General features: G+C 44.7%; 1 protein-coding gene across 2 annotated transcripts in view; it reads right to left on the bottom strand.

The window, feature by feature from the left end:
- The window catches only part of ABCB11 (ATP binding cassette subfamily B member 11), a 107,541-nt gene that overhangs the window by 56,489 nt on the left and 35,237 nt on the right, over positions 1 to 15,815 (bottom strand). For both annotated transcript variants that reach the window (XM_014599466.3, XM_014599467.3), the window contains 5 exons: positions 11,709 to 11,950; positions 10,346 to 10,433; positions 6,708 to 6,841; positions 5,106 to 5,277; positions 2,547 to 2,671 (listed from right to left, as the gene is read on the bottom strand). In XM_014599466.3, coding sequence (XP_014454952.2) covers positions 2,547 to 2,671; positions 5,106 to 5,277; positions 6,708 to 6,841; positions 10,346 to 10,433; positions 11,709 to 11,950 — 761 coding nt within the window. The remainder of the gene's footprint in view (positions 1 to 2,546; positions 2,672 to 5,105; positions 5,278 to 6,707; positions 6,842 to 10,345; positions 10,434 to 11,708; positions 11,951 to 15,815) is intronic.

Raw genomic sequence — 15,815 nt, 5'->3', positions numbered from 1 at the left:
GTGCCTTAAAAACCTTAACATTTTGTCAGTGAGGGCCCAATACTGATCCAATTGAAATAATTTTCAAAGCTGACAGTGATTCCAGTGGGCGTAGCAGCAGTTGTAGACAGAAAAATCATATATTCTGTTGAAGTAGGAACCAACTTTTTTGGCAGGCGTCCCACAAATTATCCCCATGCCCCCTGCTGCTCTGCTTTCTGCTTCCTGCCCTGTATTCCTGCATGATTTCATACTCTGCTTTGTGCTCTATCTGCAGCGGTGCTGCCTGTCCCCTCCCCTGTCTGCCACATGCCACAAACAGAGCTATCTATGCCACCTGTGGAGAGGTTGGTCATCCCTGTTCTACTGCAGCATAATGAACTCCTCTAGGACTGGGAGGGGGAGGGGAGAAGGGAATGGCATATGCCAATCACCAGAGAGTTTGCGGGGTGGAGGGAGGGGCTGGAGCTGAGTGGAAGAGAGGGGGAGTGAAGTCTTACTTGCTGCTGCTGTCTGCAGAGTGAAAGCTGCTGCTATAGCACTGTTCACAGCAGGAGTCCCATGGCTGGGGAAGTTATCCCTGATTCCCAGTTCACTCCCCATCCACTAGGCCTGTGAGAAGCTGCAAGTATGCGCTTTGGATTTGGATTCGGCCAATTTGGAGGACGGTGATTTGATTTGGAAATTCGACTCATTGTCCCGATTCAATTCGGCCGAATCAGATCCAAAAGATTTGGCGCCATTTCGGAGATTCGGTCATAGACTAAACAGGCAGCTGACACAGCTGCCGCCAGATGGTACGTCTGTTGGGGTTCTGGGAAGGGGGAAGGAAGGGGTGTAGGGGGAGGGATTGGGGCTGGGACAAGCTGCCCAGCCAGGGTGGGGGGGCATGTTACTCAGGGAAGGAGGCTGGGGGGAGCATGTGGGATGCAGGCACAGCAGCACTTGGAGCAGGGGCTCTGCCTTCTGCCGTTTGCGCAGCCAGGGTTGTGGGGACAGGATGCAGACACGGTTCGCTCTGGGCAGAAAGGGGCACGTGGCAGCAGGGCATAGCCCCTACTCCTGGTGCTGCCGCACCCAAATCCTGCTCCCCCTGCCCCCCTCCCTGAGTCCCACATCCCCTGCCCCAGCTGGACAGCCTATCCCAGCCCCAGCCCCAATCCCTCCCTCCCCCACGCCCCTTTCCTCCCCCCTCCCCAACCCCAACAGACTTGCCAGCTGGAGGCAGCTGTGGCAGCTGCCTGTTTAATCTATGGCTGAATCGCCAAATCTTTTCTGAATCTTTTTCCAAATTGATCCAGATCCTTCAAATTGATTCAGAGCTTTTCATTGGTCTCCCAATTTGATTCGGATTCAGAGATTTGGTGCCTGAATCAGGTCAAATTTCCTCCAAATCAAATCGGCTACTGAAGCTGTGCACAGCCCTACCATTCACCTCCTAATATATTAGTAAGTACAGGGCTGCACCCTCTGTGGCAAAGACTCCTTGGGGTGGTGAGGAGCACCATTGTGATGGCCTCCTGTCTCCCAGCTACACTGGTGAGTGTAGTGCTGCCCTACCTAGCTACTATGGCTGAGTAGGGACAGTGCAGGGCTGTGTATGCCACAGCAAAGATTCCTGAGGTTGGGGGCAACTCCAGCACTCCCTAGTCAGGCCCAGGCCTGGTACCCCACTTGCCTTGTCCTAGTTACACTACTGAATACAGGAAAATAACGTAGTTACCACAGATAACTGACCAAATGAATTTAAGCTCTGCTGATACAGGAGAAGCCTTTGGCAATTTGTAACAATCCTGCAACCATAGCCACTTCTAAATTAACTTAAAAGAGTAGTGCAGTATGAAGGTAATACAGCTAACTGCAAAGACTAGTAAATCACTTAATAATATAACCTGAAAATTCTAATGGAAAGATAGAAGATACCGCCACGGTCTTTTAAAAATTCCTGTGCAATTATTCATTCTATCAGCTCTTTATTTAAAAACCTTTACTTTGGGGTTCATGGATCTGTAGTGCCCTTTAATAATTTTAAATGTCTCATGCCTCCTGTTGGTGACAGCAATAATTTACGTTAAGAAAGAATCCTTGATAATTTAACTATGACACAGTTAATCTATAGGCCTATGGAAAATGTCCTGACTTCTTCATATAATCAAACCCAGTTTCCTAACCGGACTTCTCTCAAAAATGCTCTCATCAACCCTCCCCCTCCTCCCCCCCCCCCAAAATACTATCTTAAGGTAGAGAAATATTGTAACATTGTGCCTGGGTTTGACAGAAAGTTCCTGAATGTATTGGTGGATTGGCAGGAGTTATTGTGCTCCTTTGACTCACTGGCTGCCTGAGTTAAAACGTGTGATTGTCAATGATTGAGTTGTGCCTCCAGTGGGCTGACAGAATGACTTTATGGTTTATCCATGTGTATGATTTCTTAATGCTGCCAGGAGATCATTACTGTGAAGGAGTGATACTAACTGTCAGGATCCCAAAGCTTCTTATGAGCATTTCCCCCCCTATTGTTTGAATTTAAAGAATCAAGTAATTCACTGAAATTTGACAGAACAAACCTTTCAACTTCTTTCCTCTCCCCACCAAAAGCTGCCACAGTTCTGATGGATGAGAGCACTTCATCAGCCACAGCCCCAGCTTTTGCATAGGCATTTAACTCTCGGCTTGTCAGTTTGGCTACAGCCTAGAAGCCAAAAAAGATGTTGCTGGCAAAAAAGGGTATTCTGCCCCAATTTTGGCGTTTATACTACAGTACTAACACAGTAGGTGAGCACACCTCACCGTCACACAGAATGGCTAGTACTGCGTACTTCCCAAACAGGTTTGGAGCAGATTTTTATCGCACACTTACTCATTTCAGAATCATTACCCTTGTACCACTAGGACATAAACCCCTTCTCACACAAGGTCTTGACACACACATGCATTAAGATAGCTACCCTGTTCCAAGTGTAATTAAATGTAGAGAGAAAGTAACAACAACCTGTTTCACAGTCCCCTCCCCTCATTGCACCTAAATGGTCACAGAGAAGGGTTAAGCAGCAAGGGAAGGAATCACAGAAGTTCCCAGCTGGAAGGAGAGGAGATGAGCAACTGCAAAGCCAAAGTGCTTCCCAGTCTCCACTCATTGAGTTGACAGTCAGGAGTGAAGAAAAGCAGCAAACAGCTATGTGAGAGTACCCCTCCTGCCCACCTAACCATACTGCTTTGCCAACAGTGTAACTACAGAGACAGCTTAGATAGAGGTCTTAGCATTCCCCTCCCTTTTTGTTTGCATGTAGCAATCTGTAGCAAAGCCAGATCCAAAAAAAGGGGCTCAAGCACCTAACATGGCAGAATTTAGGTGCCTTAGTTCACAATTGCAGCCTTCAAAACAGCTGCACCTCCCACCTTCCCAACTGAGTAGTTTACACTAAGCAGTCACTGGATAAAATGTAGTCATGAGAGTAGGGACTGAATCCAGGACTCTCTCCCAGCCATATGCCCCAACCACACAGTCATTTTCCTTCACCCTCTTCCTCTTCCCCCTGCACCCCCACCCCTGCTTCTCCTCCCTCTCCCTCTCTGAATCTTTCATTTCTTTCTGAACATGACCGCGTCAACAGGAAGGATGGAAGGAGCCTCTAGCCAAACTTTGCTATCCTGAGAGAGAGAGGAGATGTGGGCTTCTGCTCTTCAGAGGCAGGACTTGAAAAGACCTTCTTGGGCAAGTGCTCTAACTACTCAGGGATTACAGGAAAAGTGGGCTTCTCCCCTGGCTGTATAGTTTACAAGTGAGCCCTGCTCAGTTTTTTAATAAGACTAAAAAAGTATGTCAGGCCCTACCTTTGGGTGAGAGCTCCAGGCTGTGGATCTCAACAGATGAAAGGAACATCTCTGAGGAGCAGCATTTAAGACATACCCCCGTCTTTGGCATTTCTATTGGTTAATTCAGCAGCCCACTTGTGAATCCCATTCTGAAGTGCCTAACACTTGGCCTGTGCTGTTGAGGGTTAGGTGCTAAACTCAGGGTTCTGGATTCCCCTGCAGAGGCTAAGTGCCTGAAAAAATTAGGCAGTGCAACACTGATGTTTAGGTGCCTAACGTCTCCATTGTACCTAGTTCTAGATGAACAAGCAGTGACAAAGCAGTTGCAATGCTTCTCTTCCAAAGCCCTTTTGCTTTCATAAGAGTAGTCATCTCTGGTGCTACCCAGGGGCTGAACATAGCTTAGGTTCTTCCATCTCATGCCCAGGGACGATTAGGAACATTGAGAACCAATAATAAGAAGAAGGCAATCCATCAGCTAGTGGGCAAGTAGAGCCACTGAGGGAGAAGTGGTGGCACAGAAACTGAAGAGATCAGCTATGTTGAGAAAACAGAGACAGGAGCTAGAAAGAAGAGAGAGGAGGCAGGCAGGCAGGCAGGTTATAATGGAGAGAGGAGCAAAATAATAAATAGAAAGGGCAGTAGAATGAAAGGGAAATAGAAAGGGAAATAAAGCAAATGCCAGACACCATATCAAAGATAGGAGAATCAAGAACAGATGCTCACAGATTTTAAGGTGTATTTTTGTTTTAATACTTCATTTCACACCTCAACAGAAAAGTGTCTTCTACATTTGCAAGGAGGAAAAGGGAAAATATGTGATCTGGTTGGGCAAAATGAAGAAAAAGGAAAGGGAAAATGAGTTACAAAGTCCTACCAGAATTCTCCCCTAACATAGGCACAGAATTCAAACCCCATAAAAATGACTAACTTAATATGTATATTATATTAAAAGAAAGCAAGAGGCCAGATTATAATCTCAACAACAGTCAGCCAACTGACTGAACATCTCCCCTGCAGCATAATTTAGAGATACATGAGTTAGCTCAAGTGCTGGCAGCAGCCTAGCAGTAGCATCACAGAGCTCTTCACAGGCTAATTTACCCCGCCAAGAAGCGGGGCAAATTATCCCACGAGGAACTCTGTGTTGCCATGTAACTATAAACTTCCCAGCAGTGTGGATCCACCCTTAGGAAAGGTACCCTCTGCTTATTGCAGTGCACTGTAATCAGAATCTGGGCCCCAAATAAATGATACATTGCCATGAATAACCATCATGTTTAGAAACAAACTACATAAAAATATCTTACCAAGCCATAGATGGCTGCTCCAATCCCAATCAAAGGACTGACTGCAATAATGACCAAAGTCAGTTTCCAGCCACTGACAAATCCTAACAGGAATCCACAAATAAAGGTGCTGAAGCGCTGGATAAAGATTGCTACTTGGTCAGCGATAGCATCATTGATTTTGTTAACATCGCTGTAAAAAACAGGACAAGTGGTGACAGTGGAATCTCTTTACATCTCCATTACATTCTGAGCAGAATTTTATTTTAATAAATATTATTTATTGTTTTTGGTTTGAGAATTCTGCAACTTTCCTGTCCCCTATTTTTTTCCTATCACCACTTTCAGGAAGTCTGGACAGATAATAAGAAGAAGAAAATCAAACTAACAGCAATTTGGCAGCAGCATCCATTTTGACGACATGCAAAATTTTGTCTTTGTGAATGGGAAACTCAAAGGGAACCCTTTACTTCTTGGCAATATCCAGTTTTCCAGCTACAAGCTCTTTAGGTGGTATCATAAAATTTAATCCCATAAAACAGCTTGTCTAGCTAAATATTTTTATAGCCCCAATCACCAAAGTATCCACATTTTTTTTTCTGAGTTAGAGCACAGAAGGTTTTGGCTCCTGTTCAAGCCCAACAAGTTCCAACAACCTCAGTAGGCTTTGAATCAGAACTTTACAATCTGGATTAATGTTTAATGAAGGTAGCAGGATATGAAGTAGGCTTTTAGAGCAAGATCTATTATGAGACGTGGAGACTTAGTCCAAGATGTGGGGGGTGTTGTAACACCCAACTTTCCAGTGCCCAGCCCCCAAAGTGTAAGCCAGAACCCTCTGTTAGGTGTGTAGGCACTTTATTCAGGACTCTAAGGGGACATCTCCTTCTATGCTAGAGCTGCAGCCTGAACCTACTGCTGTAGGGGTTAGCCTATGTCCTTCCTTTCAAAGGATTCAATAGAACTCCCCATTTTATCTTACAACATCAACATGATGAGTAGTAGGAGCGACCCTTTTGAATAATGGACTAGTGGTGAGAGCACTTGCTCAGGGAGTGGGAGACCCAGAGTCAGTTCTTCCCTCTGGCCGAGGAGATTCAAATTGCCACCTACCAAAGGAGTGCTCTAACCACCACATTGTAGACTAATTTGAGTGGGAGCAGCTCTTCACCCCTCATGTTGAAGCTGCTACCCTATGTCTCAGGCACGCTATCAAAACTGTGTTTGTGCTTTACACTCTACAGTCATTGGATAAGTCTGTGGCTCCCAGTTTAGCTTAGACATGAACTAAGCTGCTCAACTCTATCTAGATAGGGCAGTTCTAGACAAGTTGAGAGGCAAAACTCTAGGCACTTGGGGAACCCTGAAGTAAAAAAGTGAGGCACCTATGAAGTTGCCACAGCTCCTGATTTAGGTGGCAGATGAGCAGGGATTTTCAGCTTGCAGCTTTGGGCTTTGGTACCTAGATTTACCTTAAACCCTTCTTAAAGCACTGAAGTCCTTTTTTTAATCTGGCCCTTCATTAATTGAATGTATGGGGGCCCACAGTGGTTTTATATGCTGCTCTGCTGCTCACCAAACCTTAGAAAACACAAAGATATGCAGTGTAGCAGGACTACTTACTCAGAAATGTGTGTATTCAGTTCTCCAACTGATGTGCAATCAAACCAGCCTATATCCATTCCCATTACTTTCCTGAAATAAGCTTTCCTGATTTTCTGAATCTGTCGAGCTGCAGATATTACCCAAAGGCAGATCTGGAAAGAGAATAAGGTGACTTCTGAGTTGCAATAAAAGAAAATCCTTTCTACTCCCACAAATGCAAATACCGTAACATGGTTCTTGATGAGATTACCATTATGATTAAAAGGATTCCAGCTGCAAAGGGTTTAATATCATGCCTTTTATCTGTAATTAATCCTGCCTTACAGAATCTGGCAAAGCAGCTGCCCCAGTTGCAAGAGAGGGAGAGGTAGTGCCAAGACAACTAATATCAGTGGGGCTGCATGGAGGCTATGTATATCTATACCTGCCTGAGCCCAGAGGCATAACTAGCCAGCACTATGCTCTAGAGGGGAGGGAGAGGGAAGGGAGTTCTAAGCACCAGAGAGCGTGGGTAGGAGGGAATGAGGGTCCATTCTTGTCCGCCTCAGGGACTCAAAGTTCCTAGCTGCTGCTGCCACAATGTGTTTTGCCCACGCCTGGTTGCTCTTGCTGCTACAACAGCTGTGACTGTCTTTGCACCTGCCTGTTGCTACCACAGCCATCATTCTGAAGCCCCACTAATTCAGCACTTGGCCTTCCTTGCCACCCCTATTTACACTATTTCCTGTGCCTACAGACTATAGCCACTCTTCATTCCCTGCTGACACGCAGCCCTCTGGGGTGGCCATCTTTTTGAATCAACAAAACTCCATGAAAATGGCTTTTTCAATTGACAAATAGGAAGACAGGGAAAGTACAATAATAATAAAAAAAATCCCACAGTAGCATGCTCTACAGGTATGGTTCAAATCACACAGATATGAACTGCAGTTTCCTTGACTTCAGGAAAGCCGACTTTGACAAGCTCAGGAGGCTTGTCAGTGAGGCCCCAAGGGACTGTGACCGCAGGGAGAGGGGAGTTCAAGAAGAGTGGTTGCTCCTCAAGGGAGCGATCCTCAATGCACAAACTAAGTCTATTCCATCTCGGAGGAAAGGCAGCAAGAGGGGACAGCAGCCCCCCTGGCTCTTCAGGGACCTAGCAGACCTCCTGAGGGTAAAAAGAAAGGCCTACAAAGGATGGAGGATGGGAGTCACCTCCAAGGAGGATTATTCTGCACTGGTCCGGTCCTGTAGGGAGCTGACCAGGAAAGCCAAGGCTGCAACTCCAGCTAGCTTTGAGCATCAAGGACAATAAAAAGTCCTTTTTCAGATATGTGGGGAGCAGGAGGAAAAGCAGGGGCAACGTTGGACCCCTGCTGAACCAGATGGGGCAACTGACAACTGACGCCCAGGAAAAAGCCAACCTATTAAATAGGTACTTTGCGTCGGTCTTTCATCAGCCCCATGGGACGCCCGTGCCTGCTACAGGGCCGGGAAGTCCGGGTGAGGGTGATCCCCTGCCCTCCATTAATGCTGACTTTGTGAAGGAACATCTTGAGAAGCTGGATACCTTCAAGTCAGCCGGCCCTGACAATCTTCACCCCAGGGTACTCAAGGAGCTGGCGAGCATCATAGCCCAGCCTCTAGCGCGGATCTTTGAAAACTCTTGGCGCTCTGGTGTAGTGCCTGAAGACTGGAAGAAGGCCAACGTGGTGCCTATCTTCAAGAAAGGGAAGAAAGTGGATCCGGCTAACTATAGGCCCATCAGCCTGACTTCTATCCCGGGGAAGATCTTAGAAAAGTTTATTAAGGAGGCCATCCTTAATGGACTGGCCGACGCCAACATCTTAAGGGATAGCCAGCACGGGTTTGTTGCGGGTAGGTCTTGCTTGACCAATCTCATTTCCTTCTACGACCAGGTGACCTATCACCTGGACAAGGGAGATGAGATTGATGTCATATATCTTGACTTCAAAAAAGCCTTCGATCTGGTGTCCCATGATCGTCTCTTGGAGAAACTGGCCAATTGTCGCCTTGGGTCCCCCACGATCCACTGGCTGGAAAATTGGCTCCGGGGTCGGACCCAGAGGGTAGTAATTGATGGAAGTCACTCATCGTGGTGTCCTGTGACCAGTGGGGTCCCCCAGGGCTCTGTCCTTGGACCCATACTGTTCAACATCTTCATTAATGATGTGGACACTGGAGTCAGAAGCGGACTGGCCAAGTTCGCCGATGACACCAAACTTTGGGGCAAAGCATCCACGCCAGAAGACAGGCGGATGATCCAGGCTGACCTGGACAGGCTCAGCAAGTGGGCGGGAGAGAATCTGATGGTGTTCAACGCCGATAAATGCAAGGTTCTCCACCTTGGGAAAAAAAACCCGAAGCATCCTTATAGGCTCGGCAGTGCTATGTTGGTTAGCACTATGGAAGAAAGAGACTTGGGGGTCATCATTGACCACAAGATGAACATGAGCCTGCAATGCGATGCTGTGGCTAGTAAAGCGACCAAAACGCTGGCTTGCATCCATAGATGCTTCTCAAGCAAATCCTGGGACGTCATTCTCCCCCTGTACTCGGCCTTAGTGAGGCCGCAGCTGGAGTACTGCGTCCAGTTTTGGGCTCCACAATTCAAAAAGGATGTGGAGAAGCTTGAGAGAGTCCAGAGAAGAGCCACGCGCATGATCAGAGGTCAGGGAAGCAGACCCTACAATGACAGGCTGAGAGCCCTGGGGCTCTTTAGCCTGGAAAAGCGCAGGCTCAGGGGTGATCTGATGGCCACCTACAAGTTTATCAGGGGTGACCACCAGTATCTAGGGGAACGTTTGTTCACCAGAGTGCCCCAAGGGATGACGAGGACGAATGGTCACAAACTGCTACAAGATCGTTTCAGGCTGGACATAAGGAAGAATTTCTTTACTGTCCGAGCCCCCAAGGTCTGGAACAGCCTGCCACCGGAGGTTGTTCAAGCGCCTTCATTGAACACCTTCAAGATGAAACTGGATGCTTATCTTGCTGGGATCCTATGACCCCAGCTGACGTCCTGCCCTTTGGGCGGGGGGCTGGACTCGATGATCTTCCGAGGTCCCTTCCAGCCCTAATGTCTATGAAATCTATGAAATCTATGCAGTAGCACAAATTATTATTATAGAAAATTCTGGGCCCAATTCACCTCTTAAACCAATTTTATACTACTGTATCTTCCTAGCCTTTATTGCAGCTACTTCAGATTTTTCCAATATAAGTGAAAATTGAATGGAGCCATTTACCAGCTAGGGGAAATTACATTACATTTTATAGTGTACAAAGCAAATGCCTTATCCATACAGATATTTGAGTGTGACACTCAGAACTTGGCTCTCATTATATTCTGCCACTGGCCATTGTGAACCAAACTTTCATACGGTTTGAAGGCAGCAGCTGGTTCTAATCTTCCTGGGTGACTGACTTAGGTTCACACTCATGGAAAGGCCCAGCAGAAAGCTAATGGACAACTTGAATTCTGAGGGCTAGTCACCTGTATATGCTGAAGTGCCAGGCCACAAGATTAGCATCTGAAGCATTACAAAGCCCATGTTTTTTTCCCTTATATACTGGAGTGGAATCTAGGAGACTGTTATGAAACAATAGTTTATCATTTTATATACAGGAAATAACCTAGGGAACCAAATACTGACTTGGAAGTATCCCAGCACAAGCACTGCACAGCCAATTCCTGCATAGTAAGCTGCAAATTTGGTCATTTCACTTTCAATGTCCAGTAACCTTAAACAAAAACAAACAATAGCATTATACATTTTGGAAAGCTTAAAAAAACCCTTAATATTGTTTCAAGGACATCCACTGCCTTGAATCTTAAAGGTATTTTGAGTATGCTTCTAAATTTGATGCATCCTAGAGATCCAAATACTTCTGTTATCAGTATCAATGATATCACTTTTCATTAATACTCAGTCTACTCTTAGCAAAGATCAGGGACTTGGGAAGGCCAAGGAGGTTCTCACCATACCTTCTGTGCCATGGAAGAGTAGTTTGTAAAGGATGTTGTGAAATGTAAGTTTGTAAGGGATGGTTGCGAAATGCTACCAAGCCTCATGCAATGAAAAGGTCGAATAGAGAATTGCACTGGGGGAGGACCAACATATTTTCTTTGGATAACTGAATTTAGTTACTTTATACCATTATGGTAGCTAACATGGTTACAAAAATCAGTGTTCTACAGATTAATAAGAACGGCTGTTGTTAAAGTACATCCAAATGTCAAATATTATTTTGAACAGTTACAAAGTTAACCAATGAAAATGGTCAGATGTTTTAGGTCACATAGAATTACTATAGTCTCTATAATACTTCCGAAGAATATCAATTCTCTGATACTAAAGTTATTTAAAAATATTTCTTTGGAGTTCCCTAGCTGTTTCTCTAGATTTCTCTATGTGCTAATGATAGTAGGCACCATTCTATTTTTTTACAAGCTCAAATTCAAAACGAGCAGATTTTGAAGGCAGAAAGAACAATTCCAAGCACTTAAAAGCTCCTGCATAAACTAAGAATTACACACACAAAATGTCAGGGACCCTAAGATGTAATATTCTCAGGTAATTAAATGATTTGTAACCCTATACAGAACCATATCTGGGGTCATAGCTTCAAATCTGGTCCAGGAAGATGGAAATTCACCAAAATGCATTATAATCTAATGAATGCCCAGTGATCTTTATCAAATACATTGCTGGTCTTAGGTTGTTCCTAGTAGACAAGTGTTCCTATGAGAGAAAAAGTACTTTCCCTAAGGAGCATCCCTGCTGACAGCAATTTCTGGTAGATCGGAAGTCCGAATGACTGCACAGACATGAACTACCTTCCTATTCCTACAGACGGTGCCTTTAAGTCAGAGTTGGGGCTCACTAGTAGGAAACTTGCCCTTGTTCTTTCTGGTTTACGTATAGAAAACTCAGCCTCTGAGGCAGAACTGGCCTTCACTAGCACTTAAAATACCTGACAGCAAAGAAAAAAAAATCAAATCCATGGACTACTTACCCACAACTTATTGATGGGTTAGTTTTATTTTGGTGAAGGGAACTGTTGATCCACACTATGGTGTTATTCACACATGTTTTGCCTGGATCTCTAAGCTCCTGCTTCTCAATGTCATATTGAACAAATGTGTCTGTCATTATACCAAAGACAAGCAACATGCATGGTTGGGCTGCTCCATGAAGAATAGCACAGAAACTACCAAGAGTCATCATGAAAATCTCAGAAGATGAAGAAAATCGAAACTAAGACAGGGAAGAAAAAATATGGTCTGAGCTCAGCAATGACTTTGGGGTTAATCTTGCATTGATGATCTATTAATCATATACACCTAACCAAGATTTCAGGAGAACAATTTCACCAATGTTCAGGAGCAATAACTTTGTTCAGCAGTGTTTTTACCACAGAGGTAAGACAAAAATCTATTCTCCAGTCCTAATCTAATTGCACTCCATTTTGATTTCAGTGAGAGCTATCAATGTGCACAAGAGCTGAACGTATACCTCCCTAAGAATGTACAATCAGATAAACACAAAGTAATAAACAAAAAGTAAAGACAAAGTAATAAAAACAAGCCTCTAATTTAGATCATAGCCACGAGACAGCAGCCAGTGCTCAAGTGGACCATGAATAGGAACTTGAAAGCCACCTTTATCTGCATGGGCTTTGCCAGAAGGAAGGAGATGGATAGCAATACAGGGACTGAAAAAGCCATTAAGAACAGCCTATTCATGTGCCGGAGCCGACTTGAGGTGATCTATAAATTGCTCGGCTGTTGGGCGGGCTGGTGACTGGAGAGGCAGACAAAACGTATTGGTTGCAAAAAGGCTTTACTTACGCCGCTAGTAGCCGCGACGCAGGTGGTCTGATCGCTTAAATAATTACACGAGTTGCTCCAGCTGGCGAAAACCCGGGCCAGCGAATCCATAAACGAACCAGGCATGCAGGAAAAGGGGTTACGTCAAGGGATAGCGTTCGGCGATGGGGAGAAAAATCGATAGTTGATCAGGCTATCGATTCACTCTGCCACGAGTCAGGAATTCTCTTAAGTCACTCTGCAGCATGCTCAAAGGTCTCTGACTTGGGTGGAAGTCGCACGGAATTTTATACGGCTAACAAGCCAATCGCTAGCCGCCACGTAGGAATAATTTAGAATCGGCCAATGATGGGACACAAATTTGCATACGAATGGCAGGAACTCTCTTGCACCGGAGTTTTCTGTTGCAACAGAAAACTTTTGCTGTGCACAGAGACTCTCATGTGGCGGGAAAATTCCATCGTGCCGAGGCACTCAAAATCATTGGGTTATGACATGCCCCCTTGCCAACAGCACAGCTGGAATTTTAGACACATGAACATGCCTCTAGTAAAGTTCGTTTAAGGACTCGTTGGTTTTGCAATGCTTAAATAACAAATATATATATATATATATATATATATATATATATATATATATATATATTAACAAATAACTTTATAGACCGGTCTCTAACAAACTATAAAATATAACAATTTGAACTTATAACAATAATTATTAATCATCAGTTGACTGGGAAACATCTACTTGAGACTCTTCCTCTATGTCAGTTGACGGAGTGTGGTCCTCAATGACATAGTTGCCATGGAACGTTCACCTTCTTCCATAACAGATAACTCCAACTAAAATGCTTACAAGTATTAGAAAGAAAGCTCCACCCGTTACACTACCGATAATGGTACCCCAATTGCTTTCCTGCATTGCTGTTAAGGTTAAGGCCGATGCCAAACCCACAATGTTATCAGTCAAAGGATACCATGGAACCGTGGATGATTGTGTAGTAATAATAGAAGGATCTAATATATGGATAGTTTGTTGATCGCTTCTTTGACCAATGGAATTTGTTACCCTACAAACATAGGTTCCAATGTATTCGTAGGCTAATGGGCCACTGAAATATAGCGTATCACTCATGGATACTAAACCCGCAAGCCACTGTTCATCTAGCCTGGTCCACGTGACTTTTATAGGTGGCGGATTGGAATTAACATTGCACTTAAGCTGAACAATTTTTCTGCCGAAAACCCAATTTCCGTCATAACCAGTTATTGATACTTCAGGGGCATATTTGATGTCTAGTACATGAGAGTATCTTATTTCTTTGTTTAAAGCTGGGTGTTTCACAATACAAGTTATACGCCTTCCCCTTGCAAATTTAGTGGGAATGATCTTATATCGGCTTGTAACTGTTACTATTCTATTTGGAAAGGGAATTGAATTATATTCCATTTTACCAAAGTCTCCTTCCCAACTTATATTTGCAGTGGGTTTCCCAGTGGCTGCTGGACAGATGGCTGCCACTGCCCACTTTCCATCATCTATTAGAGAATTTGGCCCCTTGGTAAAACTTACAGTGGGCTCAACAAGTACAGTTACAATTGTTAATGATTGTGTATTTCCCAATGGGAATGTAGTTACTTTGCATACATACTCTCCTTCATCATAGAAACTCACATTATGCAGACTAATTGTTGCATCAATGGGCGAAGAACTTCTAGACAACACCCTCCCGTGGTATTTTCTTTGAACAGAGACCCCATATTCGGAATGATGCACAACAATAGTTTGTGCACTTTTATCATATATCTTTTCCCATGAAACTTGTATTATGGTTTCATTCGTGTCAATCATACATTTTAATGTGACAATCTTTCCCCAAACTGCTGTTATGTACGGATCAACAACAGGTCTAACTAATACACTGCCGCAGAAATGAGAGAGGAGCAGCGCCAGAGCGAGTTCTGGCCCGGCGGACATTCGCTGCCTTGGTGCCCCTTCCATAGCCGTCACTACGTTGACTCGAAGGAACCGCAGTTGGGTGCTCGACGGATCTCACAATCGAGCAGCTGTAGATTACTGCTTTGTTGAGGTCAGGCCTGTAAAGAAAGAAAACAACAACAAAACAAAACAAAAGAGAATCGTAATTGGATTTACTATAAAGATACTAGGTGAACGTCGGAACGACGAGTCATCCAGTTGTGATGAACGATAATAGGGGGACGATCGAGCTTTTCCTCTAATAGGACAGTATAGGTATTAGGGTACTGTCCCGATCGTAGAACTGTTCCTTTGTGAACTTGTGGATGAGATTGGCGGGGGTGCGGTATTGAGACCCACACTAACTCATCTGGTTGGAATTTAGGTTCCCAAGGTAGAGGTTTTTTTACATTAGCTTCGTCCCATAATGTTCTCGCGGTGTTCAGTGAAATGAGAACATCATGATTGAATTTAGTCCAGTTTTTAAACGTCCCTCTCCCTCTGAGACGAAGTTGTTCTTTGTATAGGCCTATATGTCTTTCTACAATGCCATCGGACTGCGGGTGGTACGGCAGATGGAGATGCCGTGTTACATTGTGAAGACGAGCAAATTTGTCTAGAGCGTTAGAGTTAAAAGGGGGTCCCCCATCAGACTGAATCTCATGAGGAGGTTGCCAGGTGGCAAATACAGCAGTTAAAGCAGAAACAATAGCAGTGGCATTGCTTTTTCGTAAGGGAATGACTTGTAACTGTCTTGTTCCCAAGTCGACGACGACCAACCCTTTATTTGGCAGCTTAGACCCTGGGAGGGGTCCTAGCAGATCTACCTGCCAGACTTTTCCTGCCTGGAACTGCGAAGAGTCGAAAGCTCCGAGCTGATGTTTGGTTCGATGACACTTCTCCTTAGCACATATCTCACAGGCCTGAGCTACCTTTTCCCAATCGCGCCAAACTCCATACGAGGCCGGCTCCGTAATGGTTTGGCGCCAACATTGATGGCAAGCTCGCGGTCCCGGGTGACCCCAATTTTCATGAAGCCACGTAAGGAACGGACTTACTTCAGTACCAGAGTTAGTGGTAATAGGTAACACTACGTCGGTCTGAAGTGGGTCTTCTAAGAGTTTATCGATGACCTCATGCACTGGGTCAGTGTCCGGACAGTGTGACTTAGTGTGCCTAACCAACGGGAGCCATGCAAATTTAGTTAACGTTTTCCATATGTCTTGCCAATCATCCAAATTTTCGGTGGGAAGGGCTGTACCAGTAAGAATCTTGTAAATGTACTGCGAGTCGATTGCGATGATTGGAACTGGGAG

Source organism: Alligator mississippiensis, chromosome 4 (genome assembly GCF_030867095.1).
Source record: "Alligator mississippiensis isolate rAllMis1 chromosome 4, rAllMis1, whole genome shotgun sequence".
Classification (NCBI taxonomy): domain Eukaryota; kingdom Metazoa; phylum Chordata; order Crocodylia; family Alligatoridae; genus Alligator; species Alligator mississippiensis.
This window is presented reverse-complemented; position numbering and strand designations above follow the sequence as displayed.